Genomic DNA, 19,855 nt, shown 5'->3' with positions numbered 1-19,855 from the left:
TAGAGTGGAGAGGGGATGACTAGAGTGGAGAGAGGATGACTAGAGTGGAGAGGGGATGACTAGAGTGGAGAGGGGATGACTAGAGTGGAGAGGGATGACTAGAGTGGAGAGGGGATGACTAGAGTGGAGAGGGATGACTAGAGTGGAGAGAGGATGACTAGAGTGGAGAGGGGATGACTAGAGTGGAGAGAGGACACTCAGTATATAGAGGATGACTAGAGTGGAGAGGGGATGACTAGAGTGGAGAGGGGATGACTAGAGTGGAGAGAGGATGACTAGAGTGGAGAGGGGATGACTAGAGTGGAGAGAGGATGACTAGAGTGGAGAGAGGACACTCAGTATATAGAGGATGACTAGAGTGGAGAGGGGATGACTAGAGTGGAGAGAGGATGACTAGAGTGGAGAGGGGATGACTAGAGTGGAGAGAGGATGAGTAGAGTGGAGAGAGGACACTCAGTATATAGAGGATGACTAGAGTGGAGAGGGGATGACTAGAGTGGAGAGAGGATGACTAGAGTGGAGAGAGGATGACTAGAGTGGAGAGGGGATGACTAGAGTGGAGAGGGGATGACTAGAGTGGAGAGAGGGATGACTAGAGTGGAGAGGGGATGACTAGAGTGGAGAGAGGGATGACTAGAGTGGAGAGAGGATGACTAGAGTAGAGAGGGGATGACTAGAGTGAGAGAGGATGACTAGAGTGGAGAGAGGATGACTAGAGTAGAGAGGATGACTAGAGTGAGAGGGGATGACTAGAGTGGAGAGGGGATGACTAGAGTGGAGAGAGGGATGACTAGAGTGGAGAGAGGATGACTAGAGTGGAGAGGGGATGACTAGAGTGGAGAGGGGATGACTAGAGTGGAGAGAGGATGACTAGAGTGGAGAGGGGATGACTAGAGTGGAGAGGGGATGACTAGAGTGGAGAGAGGACACTCAGTATATAGAGGATGACTAGAGTGGAGAGGGGATGACTAGAGTGGAGAGAGGATGACTAGAGTGGAGAGAGGATGACTAGAGTGGAGAGAGGATGACTAGAGTGGAGAGAGGATGACTAGAGTGGAGAGGGGATGACTAGAGTGGAGAGGGGATGACTAGAGTGGAGAGAGGACACTCAGTATATAGAGGATGACTAGAGTGGAGAGGGGATGACTAGAGTGGAGAGACGATGACTAGAGTTGAGAGACGATGACTAGAGTGGAGAGAGGATGACTAGAGTGGAGAGGGGATGACTAGAGTGGAGAGGGGATGACTAGAGTGGAGAGAGGACACTCAGTATATAGAGGATGACTAGAGTGGAGACGGGATGACTAGAGTGGAGAGAGGATGACTAGAGTGGAGAGAGGATGACTAGAGTGGAGAGAGGACACTCAGTATATAGAGGATGACTAGAGTGGAGACGGGATGACTAGAGTGGAGAGAGGATGACTAGAGTGGAGAGAGGATGACTAGAGTGGAGAGAGGATGACTAGAGTGGAGAGAGGATGACTAGAGTGGAGAGAGGATGACTAGAGTGGAGATGGGATGACTAGAGTGGAGAGGGGATGACTAGAGTGGAGAGGGGACACTCAGTATATAGAGGATGACTAGAGTGGAGAGGGGATGACTAGAGTGGAGAGAGGATGACTAGAGTGGAGAGAGGATGACTAGAGTGGAGAGGGGATGACTAGAGTGGAGAGAGGATGACTAGAGTGGAGAGAGGATGACTAGAGTGGAGAGGGGATGACTAGAGTGGAGAGGGGATGACTAGAGTGGAGAGAGGATGACTAGAGTGGAGAGGGGATGACTAGAGTGGAGAGAGGATGACTAGAGTGGATAGAGGATGACTAGAGTGGAGAGAGGATGACTAGAGTGGAGAGAGGACACTCAGTATATAGAGGATGACTAGAGTGGAGAGAGGATGACTAGAGTGGAGAGGGGATGACTAGAGTGGAGAGGGGATGACTAGAGTGGAGAGAGGACACTCAGTATATAGAGGATGACTAGAGTGGAGAGGGGATGACTAGAGTGGAGAGGGGATGACTAGAGTGGAGAGAGGATGACTAGAGTGGAGAGAGGATGACTAGAGTGGAGAGGGGATGACTAGAGTGGAGAGGAGATGACTAGAGTGGAGAGGGGATGACTAGAGTGGAGAGAGGACACTCAGTATATAGAGGATGACTAGAGTGGAGAGGGGATGACTAGAGTGGAGAGGGGATGACTAGAGTGGAGAGAGGATGACTAGAGTGGAGAGAGGATGACTAGAGTGGAGAGGGGATGACTAGAGTGGAGAGAGGATGACTAGAGTGGAGAGGGGATGACTAGAGTGGAGAGGGGATGACTAGAGTGGAGAGAGGACACTCAGTATATAGAGGATGACTAGAGTGGAGAGGGGATGACTAGAGTGGAGAGGGGATGACAAGAGTGGAGAGAGGATGACTAGAGTGGAGAGGGGATGACTAGAGTGGAGAGAGGATGACTAGAGTGGAGAGAGGACACTCAGTATATAGAGGATGACTAGAGTGGAGAGGGGATGACTAGAGTGGAGAGAGGATGACTAGAGTGGAGAGAGGATGACTAGAGTGGAGAGAGGATGACTAGAGTGGAGAGGGGATGACTAGAGTGGAGAGGGGATGACTAGAGTGGAGAGGGGATGACTAGAGTGGAGAGAGGACACTCAGTATATAGAGGATGACTAGAGTGGAGAGGGGATGACTAGAGTGGAGAGAGGATGACTAGAGTGGAGAGAGGACACTCAGTATATAGAGGATGACTAGAGTGGAGAGGGGATGACTAGAGTGGAGAGGGGATGACTAGAGTGGAGAGAGGATGACTAGAGTGGAGAGAGGATGACTAGAGTGGAGAGGGGATGACTAGAGTGGAGAGAGGACACTCAGTATATAGAGGATGACTAGAGTGGAGAGGGGATGACTAGAGTGGAGAGGGGATGACTAGAGTGGAGAGAGGATGACTAGAGTGCAGAGGGGATGACTAGAGTGGAGAGGAGATGACTAGAGTGGAGAGGGGATGACTAGAGTGGAGAGAGGATGACTAGAGTGGAGAGGGGATGACTAGAGGTGAGAGGGGATGACTAGAGTGGAGAGAGGACACTCAGTATATAGAGGATGACTAGAGTGGAGAGAGGATGACTAGAGTGGAGAGAGGATGACTAGAGTGGAGAGAGGATGACTAGAGTGGAGAGAGGATGACTAGAGTGGAGAGGGGATGACTAGAGTGGAGAGGGGATGACTAGAGTGGAGAGAGGACACTCAGTATATAGAGGATGACTAGAGTGGAGAGGGATGACTAGAGTGGAGAGAGGATGACTAGAGTGGAGAGAGGATGACTAGAGTGGAGAGAGGATGACTAGAGTGGAGAGGGGATGACTAGAGTGGAGAGGGGATGACTAGAGTGGAGAGAGGACACTCAGTATATAGAGGATGACTAGAGTGGAGAGGGGATGACTAGAGTGGAGAGAGGATGACTAGAGTGGAGAGAGGATGACTAGAGTGGAGAGAGGATGACTAGAGTGGAGAGAGGATGACTAGAGTGGAGAGAGGATGACTAGAGTGGAGATGGGATGACTAGAGTGGAGAGGGGATGACTAGAGTGGAGAGGGGACACTCAGTATATAGAGGATGACTAGAGTGGAGAGGGGATGACTAGAGTGGAGAGAGGATGACTAGAGTAGAGAGAGGATGACTAGAGTGGAGAGGGGATGACTAGAGTGGAGAGAGGATGACTAGAGTGGAGAGGGGATGACTAGAGTGGAGAGGGGATGACTAGAGTGGAGAGAGGACACTCAGTATATAGAGGATGACTAGAGTGGAGAGGGGATGACTAGAGTGGAGAGAGGATGACTAGAGTGGAGAGAGGATGACTAGAGTGGAGAGAGGATGACTAGAGTGGAGAGAGGATGACTAGAGTGGAGAGAGGATGACTAGAGTGGAGATGGGATGACTAGAGTGGAGAGGGGATGACTAGAGTGGAGAGGGGACACTCAGTATATAGAGGATGACTAGAGTGGAGAGGGGATGACTAGAGTGGAGAGAGGATGACTAGAGTAGAGAGAGGATGACTAGAGTGGAGAGGGGATGACTAGAGTGGAGAGAGGATGACTAGAGTGAATGATGATTGGCTCACAGCTCTGTGACATCAGCGTGGGTTCGGCCAATAGGAATGACACTGGGGTAGATGTTGATTGGCTGGAGATAAGACAGGAAGTCTTTGATCTGAAAACAGGAAGAAGAGAAGAGCATCACACACAGAGCCAGACAGACAGACAGACAGACAGACAGACAGGCAGGCAGGCAGGCAGACAGGCAGACAGACAGACAGACAGACAGACAGACAGACAGACAGACAGGCAGGCAGACAGGCAGACAGGCAGACAGGCAGGCAGACAGGCAGACAGACAGACAGACAGGCAGGCAGACAGACAGACAGACAGACAGGCAGGCAGACAGGCAGGCCGGCAGGCAGGCAGGCAGACAGACAGGCAGGCAGACAGGCAGGCCGGCAGGCAGGCAGGTGTCTCACCTCAGAGTAGGATGAGTGGAAGGAAAAGCAGGCTCTGTAGGAACTGGCGCCTGTCCTGAAAACATTCCACATCTGTGTAAGATGATAGTGTGCGTTTGTCTGAGTGTGAGTGTGTTTATACTGTGTGTGTGTGTGTGTGTGTGTACCTGACGATGACGTTAGTCCTCTGTGTTCTCTCTCCAAACCAGATAGTGGAGGGTTTGATACTGATGATCCTCAGAGGAGTTCCATCTGGTGCAGAGGAACCACAGGGCAGCCTGCTGGCACGCACAAACTCCTCATCCTACACACAGACCACAACATGCCTAATGTTTCCATTGGTTAGGGCTTGGTAAGGGGCTAATGTTTCCATTGGTTAGGGCTTGGTAAGGGGCTAATGTTTCCATTGGTTAGGGCTTGGTAAGGGGCTAATGTTTCCATTGGTTAGGGCTTGGTAAGGGGCTAATGTTTCCATTGGTTAGGGCTTGGTAAGGGGCTAATGTTTCCATTGGTTAGGGCTTGGTAAGGGGCTAATGTTTCCATTGGTTAGGGGCTTGGTAAGGGGCTAATGTTTCCGTTGGTTAGGGCTTGGTAAGGGGCTAATGTTTCCATTGGTTAGGGCTTGGTAAGGGGCCAATGTTTCCATTGGTTAGGGGCTTGGTAAGGGGCTAGTGTTTCCATTGGTTAGGGCTTGGTAAGGGGCTAATGTTTCCATTGGTTAGGGCTTGGTAAGGGGCTAATGTTTCCATTGGTTAGGGCTTGGTAAGGGGCTAATGTTTCCATTGGTTAGGGCTTGGTAAGGGGCTAATGTTTCCATTGGTTAGGGCTTGGTAAGGGGCTAATGTTTCCATTGGTTAGGGCTTGGTAAGGGGCTAATGTTTCCATTGGTTAGGGCTTGGTAAGGGGCTAATGTTTCCATTGGTTAGGGCTTGGTAAGGGGCTAATGTTTCCATTGGTTAGGGCTTGGTAAGGGGCTAATGTTTCCATTGGTTAGGGCTTGGTAAGGGGCTAATGTTTCCATTGGTTAGGGCTTGGTAAGGGGCTAATGTTTCCATTGGTTAGGGCTTGGTAAGGGGCTAATGTTTCCATTGGTTAGGGCTTGGTAAGGGGCTAATGTTTCCATTGGTTAGGGCTTGGTAAGGGGCTAATGTTTCCATTGGTTAGGGCTTGGTAAAGGGGCTAATGTTTCCATTGGTTAGGGCTTGGTAAGGGCTAATGTTTCCATTGGTTAGGGCTTGGTAAGGGGCTAATGTTTCCATTGGTTAGGGCTTGGTAAGGGGCTAATGTTTCCATTGGTTAGGGCTTGGTAAGGGGCTAATGTTTCCATTGGTTAGGGCTTGGTTAGGGAAAGGGGGGGTGTAGCAGCGTTACCTTGGGGTGACGGCAGGCATGGATCTGAGTGGCTCGATCCGTGGTCACATGACTCAGAATCTCTGGCATCTTCTTAAACATGTCCAGGGTGTTGACATGAATCTACAACACACCATGTGTCATTATTTGTCATCCTTAACACAAAGTGTGTGTGTGTGTGTGTGTGTTGGTCACCTACCTGTGTGTGAAACTCGTCCCCCAGGTTAGTGAAGAGGTATTCATATCCGTATGCAGCTTTACAGTTGAGCCACACTGCATGGTACTCACTCCTACTGACCCAGTCCTGTACCAGCCCCCGGATAGCATGTAGACACGTCTCCTACACACACACACACACACACACACACACACACACACACACACACACACACACACACACACACACACACACAGTCCTACTGACTCAGTCCTGTACCAGACAATGAATACCACAGGACATCAAAAGTAGACTCACCAATCTGACATATTATAAAACTCTCTCTTTGTATCACTCTCTCTCTCTCTCCCTCCCTCTCTCTAGCTCTCCCTCTCTAGCTCTCTCTCTCCCTCCCTCTCTCTAGCTTTCTCCGAATCCCACTCACTCACCCTGCTGGGGATCTGGTAGAAACGAGGGTCGTAGAAGGTGGAGTCCAGATACACACTCTTGATGTCTTTCACCCTGGAACACAACACAGCATACTGTCTGGCATTGGAACTGAGGACTGGTGACAGTATATTGTTTAGGTTTTGCTTGGTGTGTTCACTCCAGTGTGCTGTAAGGGTGGATGTATATTCTCTAGGTGTTGCTTGATGTGTTCACTCCAGTGTGCTGTAAGGGTGGATGTATATTCTCTAGGTGTTGCTTGATGTGTTCACTCCAGTGTGCTGTAAGGGTGGATGTATATTCTCTAGGTGTTGCTTGATGTGTTCACTCCAGTGTGCTGTAAGGGTGGATGTATATTCTCTAGGTGTTGCTTGATGTGTTCACTCCAGTGTGCTGTAAGGGTGGATGTACAGTGGAGGAAAAAAGTATTTAGTCAGCCACCAATTGTGCAAGTTCTCCCACTTAAAAAGATGAGAGAGGCCTGTAATTTTCATCATAGGTACACGTCAACTATGACAGACAAAATGAGAGAAGAAATTCCAGAAAATCACATTGTAGGATTTTTAATGAATTTATTTGCAAATTATGGTGGAAAATAAGTATTTGGTCAATAACAAAAGTTTCTCAATACTTTGTTATATACCCTTTGTTGGCAATGACACAGGTCAAACGTTTTCTGTAAGTCTTCACAAGGTTTTCACACACTGTTGCTGGTATTTTGGCCCATTCCTCCATGCAGATCTCCTCTAGAGCAGTGATGTTTTGGGGCTGTCGCTGGGCAACACGGACTTTCAACTCCCTCCAAAGATATTCTATGGGGTTGAGATCTGGAGACTGGCTAGGCCACTCCAGGACTTTGAAATGCTTCTTACAAAGCCACTCCTTCGTTGCCCGGGCGGTGTGTTTGGGATCATTGTCATGCTGAAAGACCCAGCCACATTTCATCTTCAATGCCCTTGCTGATGGAAGGAGGTTTTCACTCAAAATCTCACGATACATGGCCCCATTCATTCTTTCCTTTACACGGATCAGTCGTCCTGGTCCCTTTGCAGAAAAACAGCCCCAAAGCATGATGTTTCCACCCCCATGCTTCACAGTAGGTATGGTGTTCTTTGGATGCAACTCAGCATTCTTTGTCCTCCAAACACGACGAGTTGAGTTTTTACCAAAAAGTTATATTTTGGTTTCATCTGACCATATGACATTCTCCCAATCCTCTTCTGGATCATCCAAATGCACTCTAGCAAACTTCAGACGGGCCTGGACATGTACTGGCTTAAGCAGGAGGACACGTCTGGCACTGCAGGATTTGAGTCCCTGGCGGCGTAGTGTGTTACTGATGGTAGACTTTGTTACTTTGGTCCCAGCTCTCTGCAGGTCATTCACTAGGTCGCCCCGTGTGGTTCTGGGATTTTTGCTCACCGTTCTTGTGATCATTTTGACCCCACGGGGTGAGATCTTGCGTGGAGCCCCAGATCGAGGGAGATTATCAGTGGTCTTGTATGTCTTCCATTTCCTAATAATTGCTCCCACAGTTGATTTCTTCAAACCAAGTTGCTTACCTATTGCAGATTCAGTCTTCCCAGCCTGGTGCAGGTCTACAATTTTGTTTCTGGTGTCCTTTGACAGCTCTTTGGTCTTGGCCATAGTGGAGTTTGGAGTGTGACTGTTTGAGGTTGTGGACAGGTGTCTTTTATACTGATAACAAGTTCAAACAGGTGCCATTAATACAGGTAACGAGTGGAGGACAGATGAGCCTCTTAAATAAGAAGTTACAGGTCTGTGAGAGCCAGAAATCTTGCTTGTTTGTAGGTGACCAAATACTTATTTTCCACCATAATTTGCAAATAAATTCATTAAAAATCCTACAATGTGATTTTCTTGATTTTTTCCCCTCAATTTGTCTGTCATAGTTGACGTGTACCTATGATGAAAATTACAGGCCTCTCTCATCTTTTTAAGTGGGAGAACTTGCACAATTGGTGGCTGACTAAATACTTTTTTCCCCCACTGTAGTTTATTGTCGGGGACAGCCCTAGTACATGTAACCCATTCCAATGTGGACTAGCTACTAGCAGATCAGCTCACCAACACCTGTGTTGTCTAAGTTGAAATCATTTGGAATCATGGATGAAAATGAGGTATTTGTCTGACAGTGTTCAGGTCTGTTGTGAACAGCCAATAGCAGGGCTGAAAGTCAGTCATGTGACAGCAGGGAAAAGATGTTAGAGGGACAATAGAGCCCTGAGTACCAGGCCATTAGGACCTGATGGTTAGAGGGACAATAGAGCCCTGAGTACCAGGTCATTAGGACCTGATGGTTAGAGGGACAATAGAGCCCTGAGTACCAGGCCATTAGGACCTGATGGTTAGAGGGACAATAGAGCCCTGAGTACCAGGCCATTAGGACCTGATGGTTAGAGGGACAATAGAGCCCTGAGTACCAGGCCATTAGGACCTGATGGTTAGAGGGACAATAGAGCCCTGAGTACCAGGTCATTAGGACCTGATGGTTAGAGGGACAATAGAGCCCTGAGTACCAGGCCATTAGGACCTGATGGTTAGAGGGACAATAGAGCCCTGAGTACCAGGCCATTAGGACCTGATGGTTAGAGGGACAATAGAGCCCTGAGTACCAGGCCATTAGGACCTGATGGTTAGAGGGACAATAGAGCCCTGAGTACCAGGCCATTAGGACCTGATGGTTAGAGGGACAATAGAGCCCTGAGTACCAGGCCATTAGGACCTGATGGTTAGAGGGACAATAGAGCCCTGAGTACCAGGCCATTAGGACCTGATGGTTAGAGGGACAATAGAGCCCTGAGTACCAGGCCATTAGGACCTGATGGTTAGAGGGACAATAGAGCCCTGAGTACCAGGCCATTAGGACCTGATGGTTAGAGGGACAATAGAGCCCTGAGTACCAGGCCATTAGGACCTGATGGTTAGAGGGACAATAGAGCCCTGAGTACCAGGCCATTAGGACCTGATATTTAGAGGGACAATAGAGCCCTGAGTACCAGGCCATTAGGACCTGATGGTTAGAGGGACAATAGAGCCCTGAGTACCAGGCCATTAGGACCTGATGGTTAGAGGGACAATAGAGCCCTGAGTACCAGGCCATTAGGACCTGATGGTTAGAGGGACAATAGAGCCCTGAGTACCAGGCCATTAGGACCTGATGGTTAGAGGGACAATAGAGCCCTGAGTACCAGGCCATTAGGACTTGATGGTCGTTAGCCAGTTGGGCTCTACCAATGCATGTCCAAAGGACCTGATGGTCGTTAGCCAGTTGGGCTCTACCAATGCATGTCCACAGGACCTGATGGTCGTTACCGCAGTAGCTCGTGCTAAACACTTAATTAGAAGAACCATAAAATATGACAATAACATAGGTAAGTGCATAAACACATGAATGTAGAATATGTACTTACATATCGGCAAGGACGCACACTGGCCTTGGCTCACACAACGAGAGCTAACTGGTGGGAAAACACAGGATGGCTGGAACTTCCTGTCACTAGACTCCTCTAACAGAACGAGAGCTAACTGGTGGGAAAACACAGGATGGCTGGAACTTCCTGTCACTAGACTCCTCTAACAGAACGAGAGCTAACTGGTGGGAAAACACAGGATGGCTGGAACTTCCTGTCACTAGACTCCTCTAACACAACGAGAGCTAACTGGTGGGAAAACACAGGATGGCTGGAACTTCCTGTCACTAGACTCCTCTAACACAACGAGAGCTAACTGGTGGGAAAACACAGGATGGCTGGAACTTCCTGTCACTAGACTCCTCTAACAGAACGAGAGCTAACTGGTGGGAAAACACAGGATGGCTGGAACTTTCTGTCACTAGACTCCTCTAACACAACGAGAGCTAACTGGTGGGAAAACACAGGATGGCTGGAACTTCCTGTCACTAGACTCCTCTAACAGAACGAGAGGTAACTGGTGGGAAAACACAGGATGGCTGGAACTTCCTGTCACTAGACTCCTCTAACACAACGAGAGCTAACTGGTGGGAAAACACAGGATGGCTGGAACTTCCTGTCACTAGACTCCTCTAACAGAACGAGAGCTAACTGGTGGGAAAACACAGGATGGCTGGAACTTCCTGTCACTAGACTCCTCTAACAGAACGAGAGCTAACTGGTGGGAAAACACAGGATGGCTGGAACTTCCTGTCACTAGACTCCTCTAACAGAACGAGAGCTAACTGGTGGGAAAACACAGGATGGCTGGAACTTCCTGTCACTAGACTCCTCTAACAGAACGAGAGCTAACTGGTGGGAAAACACAGGATGGCTGGAACTTCCTGTCACTAGACTCTAACAGAACGAGAGCTAACTGGTGGGAAAACACAGGATGGCTGGAACTTCCTGTCACGAGACTCCTCTAACAGAACGAGAGCTAACTGGTGGGAAAACACAGGATGGCTGGAACTTCCTGTCACTAGACTCCTCTAACACAACGAGAGCTAACTGGTGGGAAAACACAGGATGGCTGGAACTTCCTGTCACTAGACTCCTCTAACAGAACGAGAACTAACTGGTGGGAAAACACAGGATGGCTGGAACTTCCTGTCACTAGACTCCTCTAACACAACGAGAGCTAACTGGTGGGAAAACACAGGATGGCTGGAACTTCCTGTCACTAGACTCCTCTAACAGAACGAGAGCTAACTGGTGGGAAAACACAGGATGGCTGGAACTTCCTGTCACTAGACTCCTCTAACAGAACGAGAGCTAACTGGTGGGAAAACACAGGATGGCTGGAACTTCCTGTCACTAGACTCCTCTAACAGAACGAGAGCTAACTGGTGGGAAAACACAGGATGGCTGGAACTTCCTGTCACTAGACTCCTCTAACAGAACGAGAGCTAACTGGTGGGAAAACACAGGATGGCTGGAACTTCCTGTCACTAGACTCCTCTAACAGAACGAGAGCTAACTGGTGGGAAAACACAGGATGGCTGGAACTTCCTGTCACTAGACTCCTCTAACAGAACGAGAGCTAACTGGTGGGAAAACACAGGATGGCTGGAACTTCCTGTCACTAGACTCCTCTAACAGAACGAGAGCTAACTGGTGGGAAAACACAGGATGGCTGGAACTTTCTGTCACTAGACTCCTCTAACACAACGAGAGCTAACTGGTGGGAAAACACAGGATGGCTGGAACTTCCTGTCACTAGACTCCTCTAACAGAACGAGAGCTAACTGGTGGGAAAACACAGGATGGCTGGAACTTCCTGTCACTAGACTCCTCTAACACAACGAGAGCTAACTGGTGGGAAAACACAGGATGGCTGGAACTTCCTGTCACTAGACTCCTCTAACAGAACGAGAGCTAACTGGTGGGAAAACACAGGATGGCTGGAACTTCCTGTCACTAGACTCCTCTAACAGAACGAGAGCTAACTGGTGGGAAAACACAGGATGGCTGGAACTTCCTGTCACTAGACTCCTCTAACAGAACGAGAGCTAACTGGTGGGAAAACACAGGATGGCTGGAACTTCCTGTCACTAGACTCCTCTAACAGAACGAGAACTAACTGGTGGGAAAACACAGGATGGCTGGAACTTCCTGTCACTAGACTCCTCTAACAGAACGAGAGCTAACTGGTGGGAAAACACAGGATGGCTGGAACTTCCTGTCACTAGACTCCTCTAACACAACGAGAGCTAACTGGTGGGAAAACACAGGATGGCTGGAACTTCCTGTCACTAGACTCCTCTAACAGAACGAGAACTAACTGGTGGGAAAACACAGGATGGCTGGAACTTCCTGTCACTAGACTCCTCTAACAGAACGAGAACTAACTGGTGGGAAAACACAGGATGGCTGGAACTTCCTGTCACTAGACTCCTCTAACAGAACGAGAGCTAACTGGTGGGAAAACACAGGATGGCTGGAACTTCCTGTCACTAGACTCCTCTAACACAACGAGAGCTAACTGGTGGGAAAACACAGGATGGCTGGAACTTCCTGTCACTAGACTCCTCTAACACAACGAGAGCTAACTGGTGGGAAAACACAGGATGGCTGGAACTTCCTGTCACTAGACTCCTCTAACAGAACGAGAGCTAACTGGTGGGAAAACACAGGATGGCTGGAACTTCCTGTCACTAGACTCCTCTAACACAACGAGAGCTAACTGGTGGGAAAACACAGGATGGCTGGAACTTCCTGTCACTAGACTCCTCTAACAGAACGAGAACTAACTGGTGGGAAAACACAGGATGGCTGGAACTTCCTGTCACTAGACTCCTCTAACAGAACGAGAGCTAACTGGTGGGAAAACACAGGATGGCTGGAACTTCCTGTCACTAGACTCCTCTAACAGAACGAGAGCTAACTGGTGGGAAAACACAGGATGGCTGGAACTTCCTGTCACTAGACTCCTCAGCTGATGTTCTCTGAGCTGGAGATCACCCAGCATGCTCTGCTCCACTTCACAGCTCTGATACGATCACCCAGCATGCTCTGCTCCACTTCACAGCTCTGATACGATCACCCAGCATGCTCTGCTCCACTTCACAGCTCTGATACGATCACCCAGCATGCTCTGCTCCACTTCACAGCTCTGATACGATCACCCAGCATGCTCTGCTCCACTTCACAGCTCTGATACCACCAACTTCTCTCTATTGTCCTATGATAAGTAGTATTTCTTCACAGCCTTTGGTAGTCATTCTGTCTGTATATACTGTAGGTAGTATATATATATATATGTGTTTACCTGTTCCCAGAGTGGAGGAGTTCTATGCGGGAGGCGTCTCCCTTTGCCAGTCTGAAGTCTCCTGTGTACAACACCGTCCCCTGGGCCCCCTCTACCAAGAACCTACACACACACACAGACACACACACTGGGGTTGGGTGATAACCCACACACACTAGGGTTGGGTGATAACCTACAGACACTAGGGTTGGGTGATAACCCACACACACTAGGGTTGGGTGATAACCTACAGACACTAGGGTTGGGTGATAACCTACAGACACTAGGGTTGGGTGATAACCTACAGACACTGGGGTTGGGTGATAACCTACAGACACTAGGGTTGGGCGATAACCTACAGACACACACAAGGGTTGGGTGATAACCTACACACACTGGGGTTGGGTGATAACCTACAGACACACACAAGGGTTGGGTGATAACCTACAGACACACACAAGGGTTGGGTGATAACCTACAGACACACACTGGGGTTGGGTGATAACCTACAGACACACACTAGGGTTGGGTGATAACCTACACACACTAGGGTTGGGTGATAACCTACAGACACTGGGGTTGGGCGATAACCCACACACACTAGGGTTGGGCGATAGTCTACACACACAAGGGTTGGGTGATAACCTACAGACACTAGGGTTGGGTGATAACCTACAGACACACACTAGGGTGGGTGATAACCTACAGACACTAGGGTTGGGTGATAACCTACAGACACTGGGGTTGGGTGATAACCTACAGACACTAGGGTTGGGCGATAACCTACAGACACACACAAGGGTTGGGTGATAACCTACAGACACACACTGGGGTTGGGTGATAACCTACAGACACACACAAGGGTTGGGTGATAACCTACAGACACACACAAGGGTTGGGTGATAACCTACAGACACACACTGGGGTTGGGTGATAACCTACAGACACACACTAGGGTTGGGTGATAACCTACAGACACTAGGGTTGGGTGATAACCCACACACACAAGGGTTGGGTGATAACCTACAGACACACACTGGGGTTGGGTGATAACCTACAGACACACACTGGGGTTGGGTGATAACCTTCAGACACACACTAGGGTTGGGTGATAACCTACAGACACACACCAGGGTTGGGTGATAACCTACAGACACACACTGGGGTTGGGTGATAACCTACAGACACACACTGGGGTTGGGTGATAACCTACAGACACACACTGGGGTTGGGTGATAACCTACAGACACACACTAGGGTTGGGTGATAACCTACAGACACACACTGGGGTTGGGTGATAACACACAGACACACGCTAGGGTTGGGTGATAACCTACAGACACACACTAGGGTTGGGTGATAACCTACAGACACACACTAGGGTTGGGTGATAACCTACAGACACTAGGGTTGGGCGATAACCTACACACACTGGGGTTGGGTGATAACCTACAGACACACACTAGGGTTGGGTGATAACCCACAGACACACACTGGGGTTGGGTGATAACCCACACACACTGGGGTTGGGTGATAACCCACACACACTGGGGTTGGGTGATAACCCACACACACTAGGGTTGGGTGATAACCCACACACACTGGGGTTGGGTGATAACCTACAGACACACACTAGGGTTGGGTGATAACCTACAGACACACACTAGGGTTGGGTGATAACCTACAGACACACACTAGGGTTGGGTGATAACCTACAGACACTAGGGTTGGGCGATAACCTACACACACTGGGGTTGGGTGATAACCTACAGACACACACTAGGGTTGGGTGATAACCCACAGACACACACTGGGGTTGGGTGATAACCCAGACACACTGGGGTTGGGTGATAACCCACACACACTAGGGTTGGGTGATAACCCACACACACTAGGGTTGGGTGATAACCCACACACACTGGGGTTGGGTGATAACCTACAGACACACACTAGGGTTGGGTGATAACCCACACACACTAGGGTTGGGTGATAACCCACAGACACACACTAGGGTTGGGTGATAACCCACAGACACACACTAGGGTTGGGTGATAACCCACAGACACACACTAGGGTTGGGTGATAACCCACAGACACACACTGGGGTTGGGTGATAACCTACAGACACTGGGGTTGGGTGATAACCTACAGACACTGGGGTTGGGTGATAACCTACAGACACACACTAGGGTTGGGTGATAACCTACAGACACACACTAGGGTTCGGTGATAACCTACAGACACACACTGGGGTTGGGTGATAACCTACAGACACACACTGGGGTTGGGTGATAACCTACAGACACACACTGGGGTTGGGTGATAACCTACACACACACAAGGGTTGGGTGATAACCTACACACACTAGGGTTGGGTGATAACCCACAGACACACACTAGGGTTGGGTGATAACCCACAGACACACACTAGGGTTGGGTGATAACCTACAGACACACACTAGGGTTGGGTGATAACCTACAGACACTAGGGTTGGGTGATAACCTACAGACACACACTAGGGTTGGGTGATAACCCACACACACTGGGGTTGGGTGATAACCCACACACACTAGGGTTGGGTGATAACCTACAGACACACACTGGGGTTGGGTGATAACCTACAGACACACACTAGGGTTGGGTGATAACCTACAGACACACACTAGGGTTGGGTGATAACCCACAGACACACACTAGGGTTGGGTGATAACCCACAGACACACACTAGGGTTGGGTGATAACCTACAGACACACACTGGGGTTGGGTGATAACCTACAGACACACACTGGGGTTGGGTGATAACCTACAGACACACACTAGGGTTGGGTGATAACCCACAGACACACACTAGGGTTGGGTGATAACCCACAGACACACACTAGGGTTGGGTGATAACCCACAGACACACACTAGGGTTGGGTGATAACCTACAGACACACACTAGGGTTGGGTGATAACCTACAGACACTAGGGTTGGGTGATAACCTACAGACACACACTAGGGTTGGGTGATAACCTACAGACACACACTAGGGTTGGGTGATAACCCACACACACTGGGGTTGGGTGATAACCCACACACACTAGGGTTGGGTGATAACCTACAGACACACACTGGGGTTGGGTGATAACCTACAGACACACACTGGGGTTGGGTGATAACCTACAGACACACACTGGGGTTGGGTGATAACCTACAGACACACACTAGGGTTGGGCGATAACCTACAGACACACACTAGGGTTGGGCGATAACCTACACACACACACTGGGGTTTGGTGATAACCTACAGACACACACTGGGGTTGGGTGATAACCTACAGACACACACTGGGGTTGGGTGATAACCTACAGACACACACTGGGGTTGGGTGATAGTCTACACACACAAGGGTTGGGTGATAACCTACAGACACACACTAGGGTTGGGTGATAACCTACACACACTAGGGTTGGGTGATAACCCACACACACTAGGGTTGGGTGATAACCCACACACACTAGGGTTGGGTGATAACCTACACACACTAGGGTTGGGTGATAACCTACACACACTAGGGTTGGGTGATAACCTACAGACACTGGGGTTGGGTGATAACCTACAGACACTAGGGTTGGGTGATAATCCACACACACTAGGGTTGGGTGATAACCCACAGACACTAGGGTTGGGTGATAACCTACAGACACTAGGGTTGGGTGATAACCAGATTAGCATTCCTTTATATTGTTCCTGTACCATACCGGGGTATATGGTATTACTGTCAGTCACTGAATGAATGAATATATACACTACCGTTCAAAAGGTTGGGGTCACTTAGAAATGTCCTTGTTTTCCATGAAAACATACATGAAATGAGTTTGAATAGGAAATATAGCTAAATTAATAGGAAATGTAGTCATTGACAAGGTTAGAAATAATGATTTTTAATTTAAATAATAATTGTGTCCTTCAAACTTTGCTTTCATTAAAGAATCCTCCATTTGGGGCGGCAGGTAGCTTAGTGTTTAAGAGCATTGTGCCAGTAACCGAAAGGTCGCTGGTTCTAATCCCCGAGCCGACTAGGTGAAAAATCTGTCGATGTGCCCTTGAGCAAGGCACTTAACCCTAATTGCTCATGTAAGTCGCTCTGGATAAGAGCGTCTGCTAAATGACTAAAAAAATAAAATAAAATAAATTTGCAGCAATTACAGCCTTGCAGACCTTTGGCATTCTAGTTGTCAATTTGCTGAGGTAATCTGAAGAGATTTCACCCCATGCTTCCTGAAGCACCTCCCACAAGTTGGCTTGAACTTTTAAAAAGGCACACCTGTTAATTGTATATATATATATAATAATATATATATATATATATATATATATATATATATATATATATATATATAGGATTTTTAAGCCTTGAGACATGGATTGTGTATGTGTTCCATTCAGAGGTTGAATGGGCAAGACAAAAGATTGAAGTGCCTTTGAACAGGGTATGGAAGTAGGTGCCAGGTGCAACGATTTGTGTCAAGAACTGCAACGCTGCTTGGTTTTTCACGCTCAACAGTTTCCTGTGTGTATCAAGGGTGCAACTCAATATTAGGGAGTTGTTCTTAATGTTTCGTACACTCACCTTCATAATATTGAGTTGCGCACCCCCCCCAGGTGTTCCTAATGTTTTCAGTTGGGGTCCCAACAAATGCTTACAAATTACTAGCGAATTCCCATAGCGGACGCTAGCTAAATGCTAACAAGCGCACATAAACGAATTGCAAGGACAGACGACCCAGCTCATAAAGTTCTACAACTATCTCAAAAGGCTACTCACAGTTTGCTGCACGCACACAACAGATATTAGACAGCAGGGATCTGGATCCAGACATTGATTGTGTCTGCTGTAACCAAGAGGCTTGATCTTGCCGTCTAACATTTAGCTAGCAAGTTAGCAAACCAAACGCAGAGCTGGATCCCTGGCTGGAGATCCTTTACTTGGTACATCTTAGTTAGTTAACTTATAGTTATAAGCAGTGGCGTAGCACGAAGCCCCACGAGACTCAGAGCTTTAGAAGGCCGCCCCACAAAAATATCCAACTGTCAGTATTTCTAAATACCCCGGTATACGGTAGCTATATAGGGTATATCACCCAAGCCTAACACACACACAAACACACCAGCTAGGTGATAGGTCATTTTACCACATAAACACACACACACACGCTCGCATGCTCACACACACACACACACACGCTCGCATGCTCACACACACACACACGCTCGCATGCTCACACACACACAATACTCACATGACGGAGCCTGGACAGTGACCTGCAGGAAGCAGAGTCACCACAAGCTCTTCCCTCTGTGGACACACACATTATCAGTCATCAACGAGGCGGTCATGTAGCAAACTAACAGTGATCAGCCCTTATATGACCCTATATGTGTTGTAATGATGAACCAGTGTTGTACCTCTCCTGAAGCCTCATCTATCAATATGACCCTATATGTGTTGTAATGATGAACCAGTGTTGTACCTCTCCTGAAGCCTCATCTATCAATATGACCCTATATGTTGTAATGATGAACCAGTGTTGTACCTCTCCTGAAGCCTCATCTATCAATATGACCCTATATGTGTTGTAATGATGAACCAGTGTTGTACCTCTCCTGAAGCCTCATCTATCAATATGACCCTATATGTGTTGTAATGATGAACCAGTGTTGTACCTCTCCTGAAGCCTCATCTATCAAAGTGACCCTATATGTGTTGTAATGATGAACCAGTGTTGTACCTCTCCTGAAGCCTCATCTATCAAAGTGACCCTATATGTGTTGTAATGATGAACCAGTGTTGTACCTCTCCTGAAGCCTCATCTATCAAAGTGACCCTATATGTGTTGTAATGATGAACCAGTGTTGTACCTCTCCTGAAGCCTCATCTATCAAAGTGATTAGTGTGGGACTCTCCAGTTCCAAAGCAACCTGGACAAACAGAAGCATGTCAAATCAAATCAAACAAAACTTACCTAGCAATACGTCCATAACCAGTGTTCAGTATTCAGAATGATTTTAGACAACTAGCTACTTACTATGTGATCTTCCCAGAAGGCATATTTTGGATTGCTGAGCAACAGTTCCTTAGTTACAAATGAACAGTACAGTTTGACTGTCAGACTGGAACAAATGAACAGACAGTAACGTTAGGCCATTAACAACATCAGTTAGCCAGCCTTGTACAAGCTTGAAACTTTTCATTGAACTTTCAGACCATCAAAATAAAACGTTGTGAAATCACCTGAATTTCAACTTTCTTTTCAACAGAGGCCCCTTCAGTCCCTTCATGTGATCTGCAGAGAATACATGACAGATAAGTAGCTAGCTAGTTACATGTACACTGTGTAACAGTTAACGTTAGAGCAAATCCTGGCTAGTTATCTTTAGCTAGCTAACTGCTGTTTGGCTCACTGTATTTCAAAGAGTATTTCTTTACCTTTATGACAGTGAGATAAAAAATAAGCCCTTGCATGTAGATTCTCCCTGTCAAAACGGTCCAGCGACATGTTGGGATACTCCTTCATGCGACCGGCGAACGAACTCATTTTGATTGAAGATTAGCTCCAATATTTTCGAAACTCCCACCCTCTCGTTGACTGCTGCTAGGTGACATTTGTGCTGATTTTGGTCGGGAGACTTGACTAGCT

General features: G+C 48.0%; 1 protein-coding gene across 1 annotated transcript; it reads right to left on the bottom strand.

Annotated features, from left to right (window-relative positions):
• Positions 1 to 4,086: 4,086 nt before the first annotated feature.
• dclre1c (DNA cross-link repair 1C, PSO2 homolog (S. cerevisiae)) lies at positions 4,087 to 19,781 on the bottom strand. Its single transcript, XM_045210635.1, has 12 exons — positions 19,645 to 19,781; positions 19,450 to 19,501; positions 19,244 to 19,328; positions 19,077 to 19,136; positions 18,458 to 18,513; positions 13,190 to 13,291; positions 6,448 to 6,520; positions 6,041 to 6,181; positions 5,863 to 5,964; positions 4,659 to 4,795; positions 4,513 to 4,567; positions 4,087 to 4,205 (listed from the first exon to the last, which is right to left on the bottom strand). Exons 1-12 carry the CDS (start codon positions 19,751 to 19,753, stop codon positions 4,113 to 4,115), a joined length of 1,065 nt encoding a protein of 354 aa, XP_045066570.1. The 5' UTR covers positions 19,754 to 19,781; the 3' UTR covers positions 4,087 to 4,112.
• Positions 19,782 to 19,855: the final 74 nt, after the last annotated feature.

The sequence above is a fragment of the Coregonus clupeaformis genome, chromosome 4, assembly GCF_020615455.1.
Source record: "Coregonus clupeaformis isolate EN_2021a chromosome 4, ASM2061545v1, whole genome shotgun sequence".
Taxonomy (NCBI): Eukaryota; Metazoa; Chordata; class Actinopteri; order Salmoniformes; family Salmonidae; genus Coregonus; species Coregonus clupeaformis.
The sequence above is the reverse complement of the archived record's forward strand: the minus strand, read 5'-3'. Positions and strand labels throughout refer to the sequence as shown.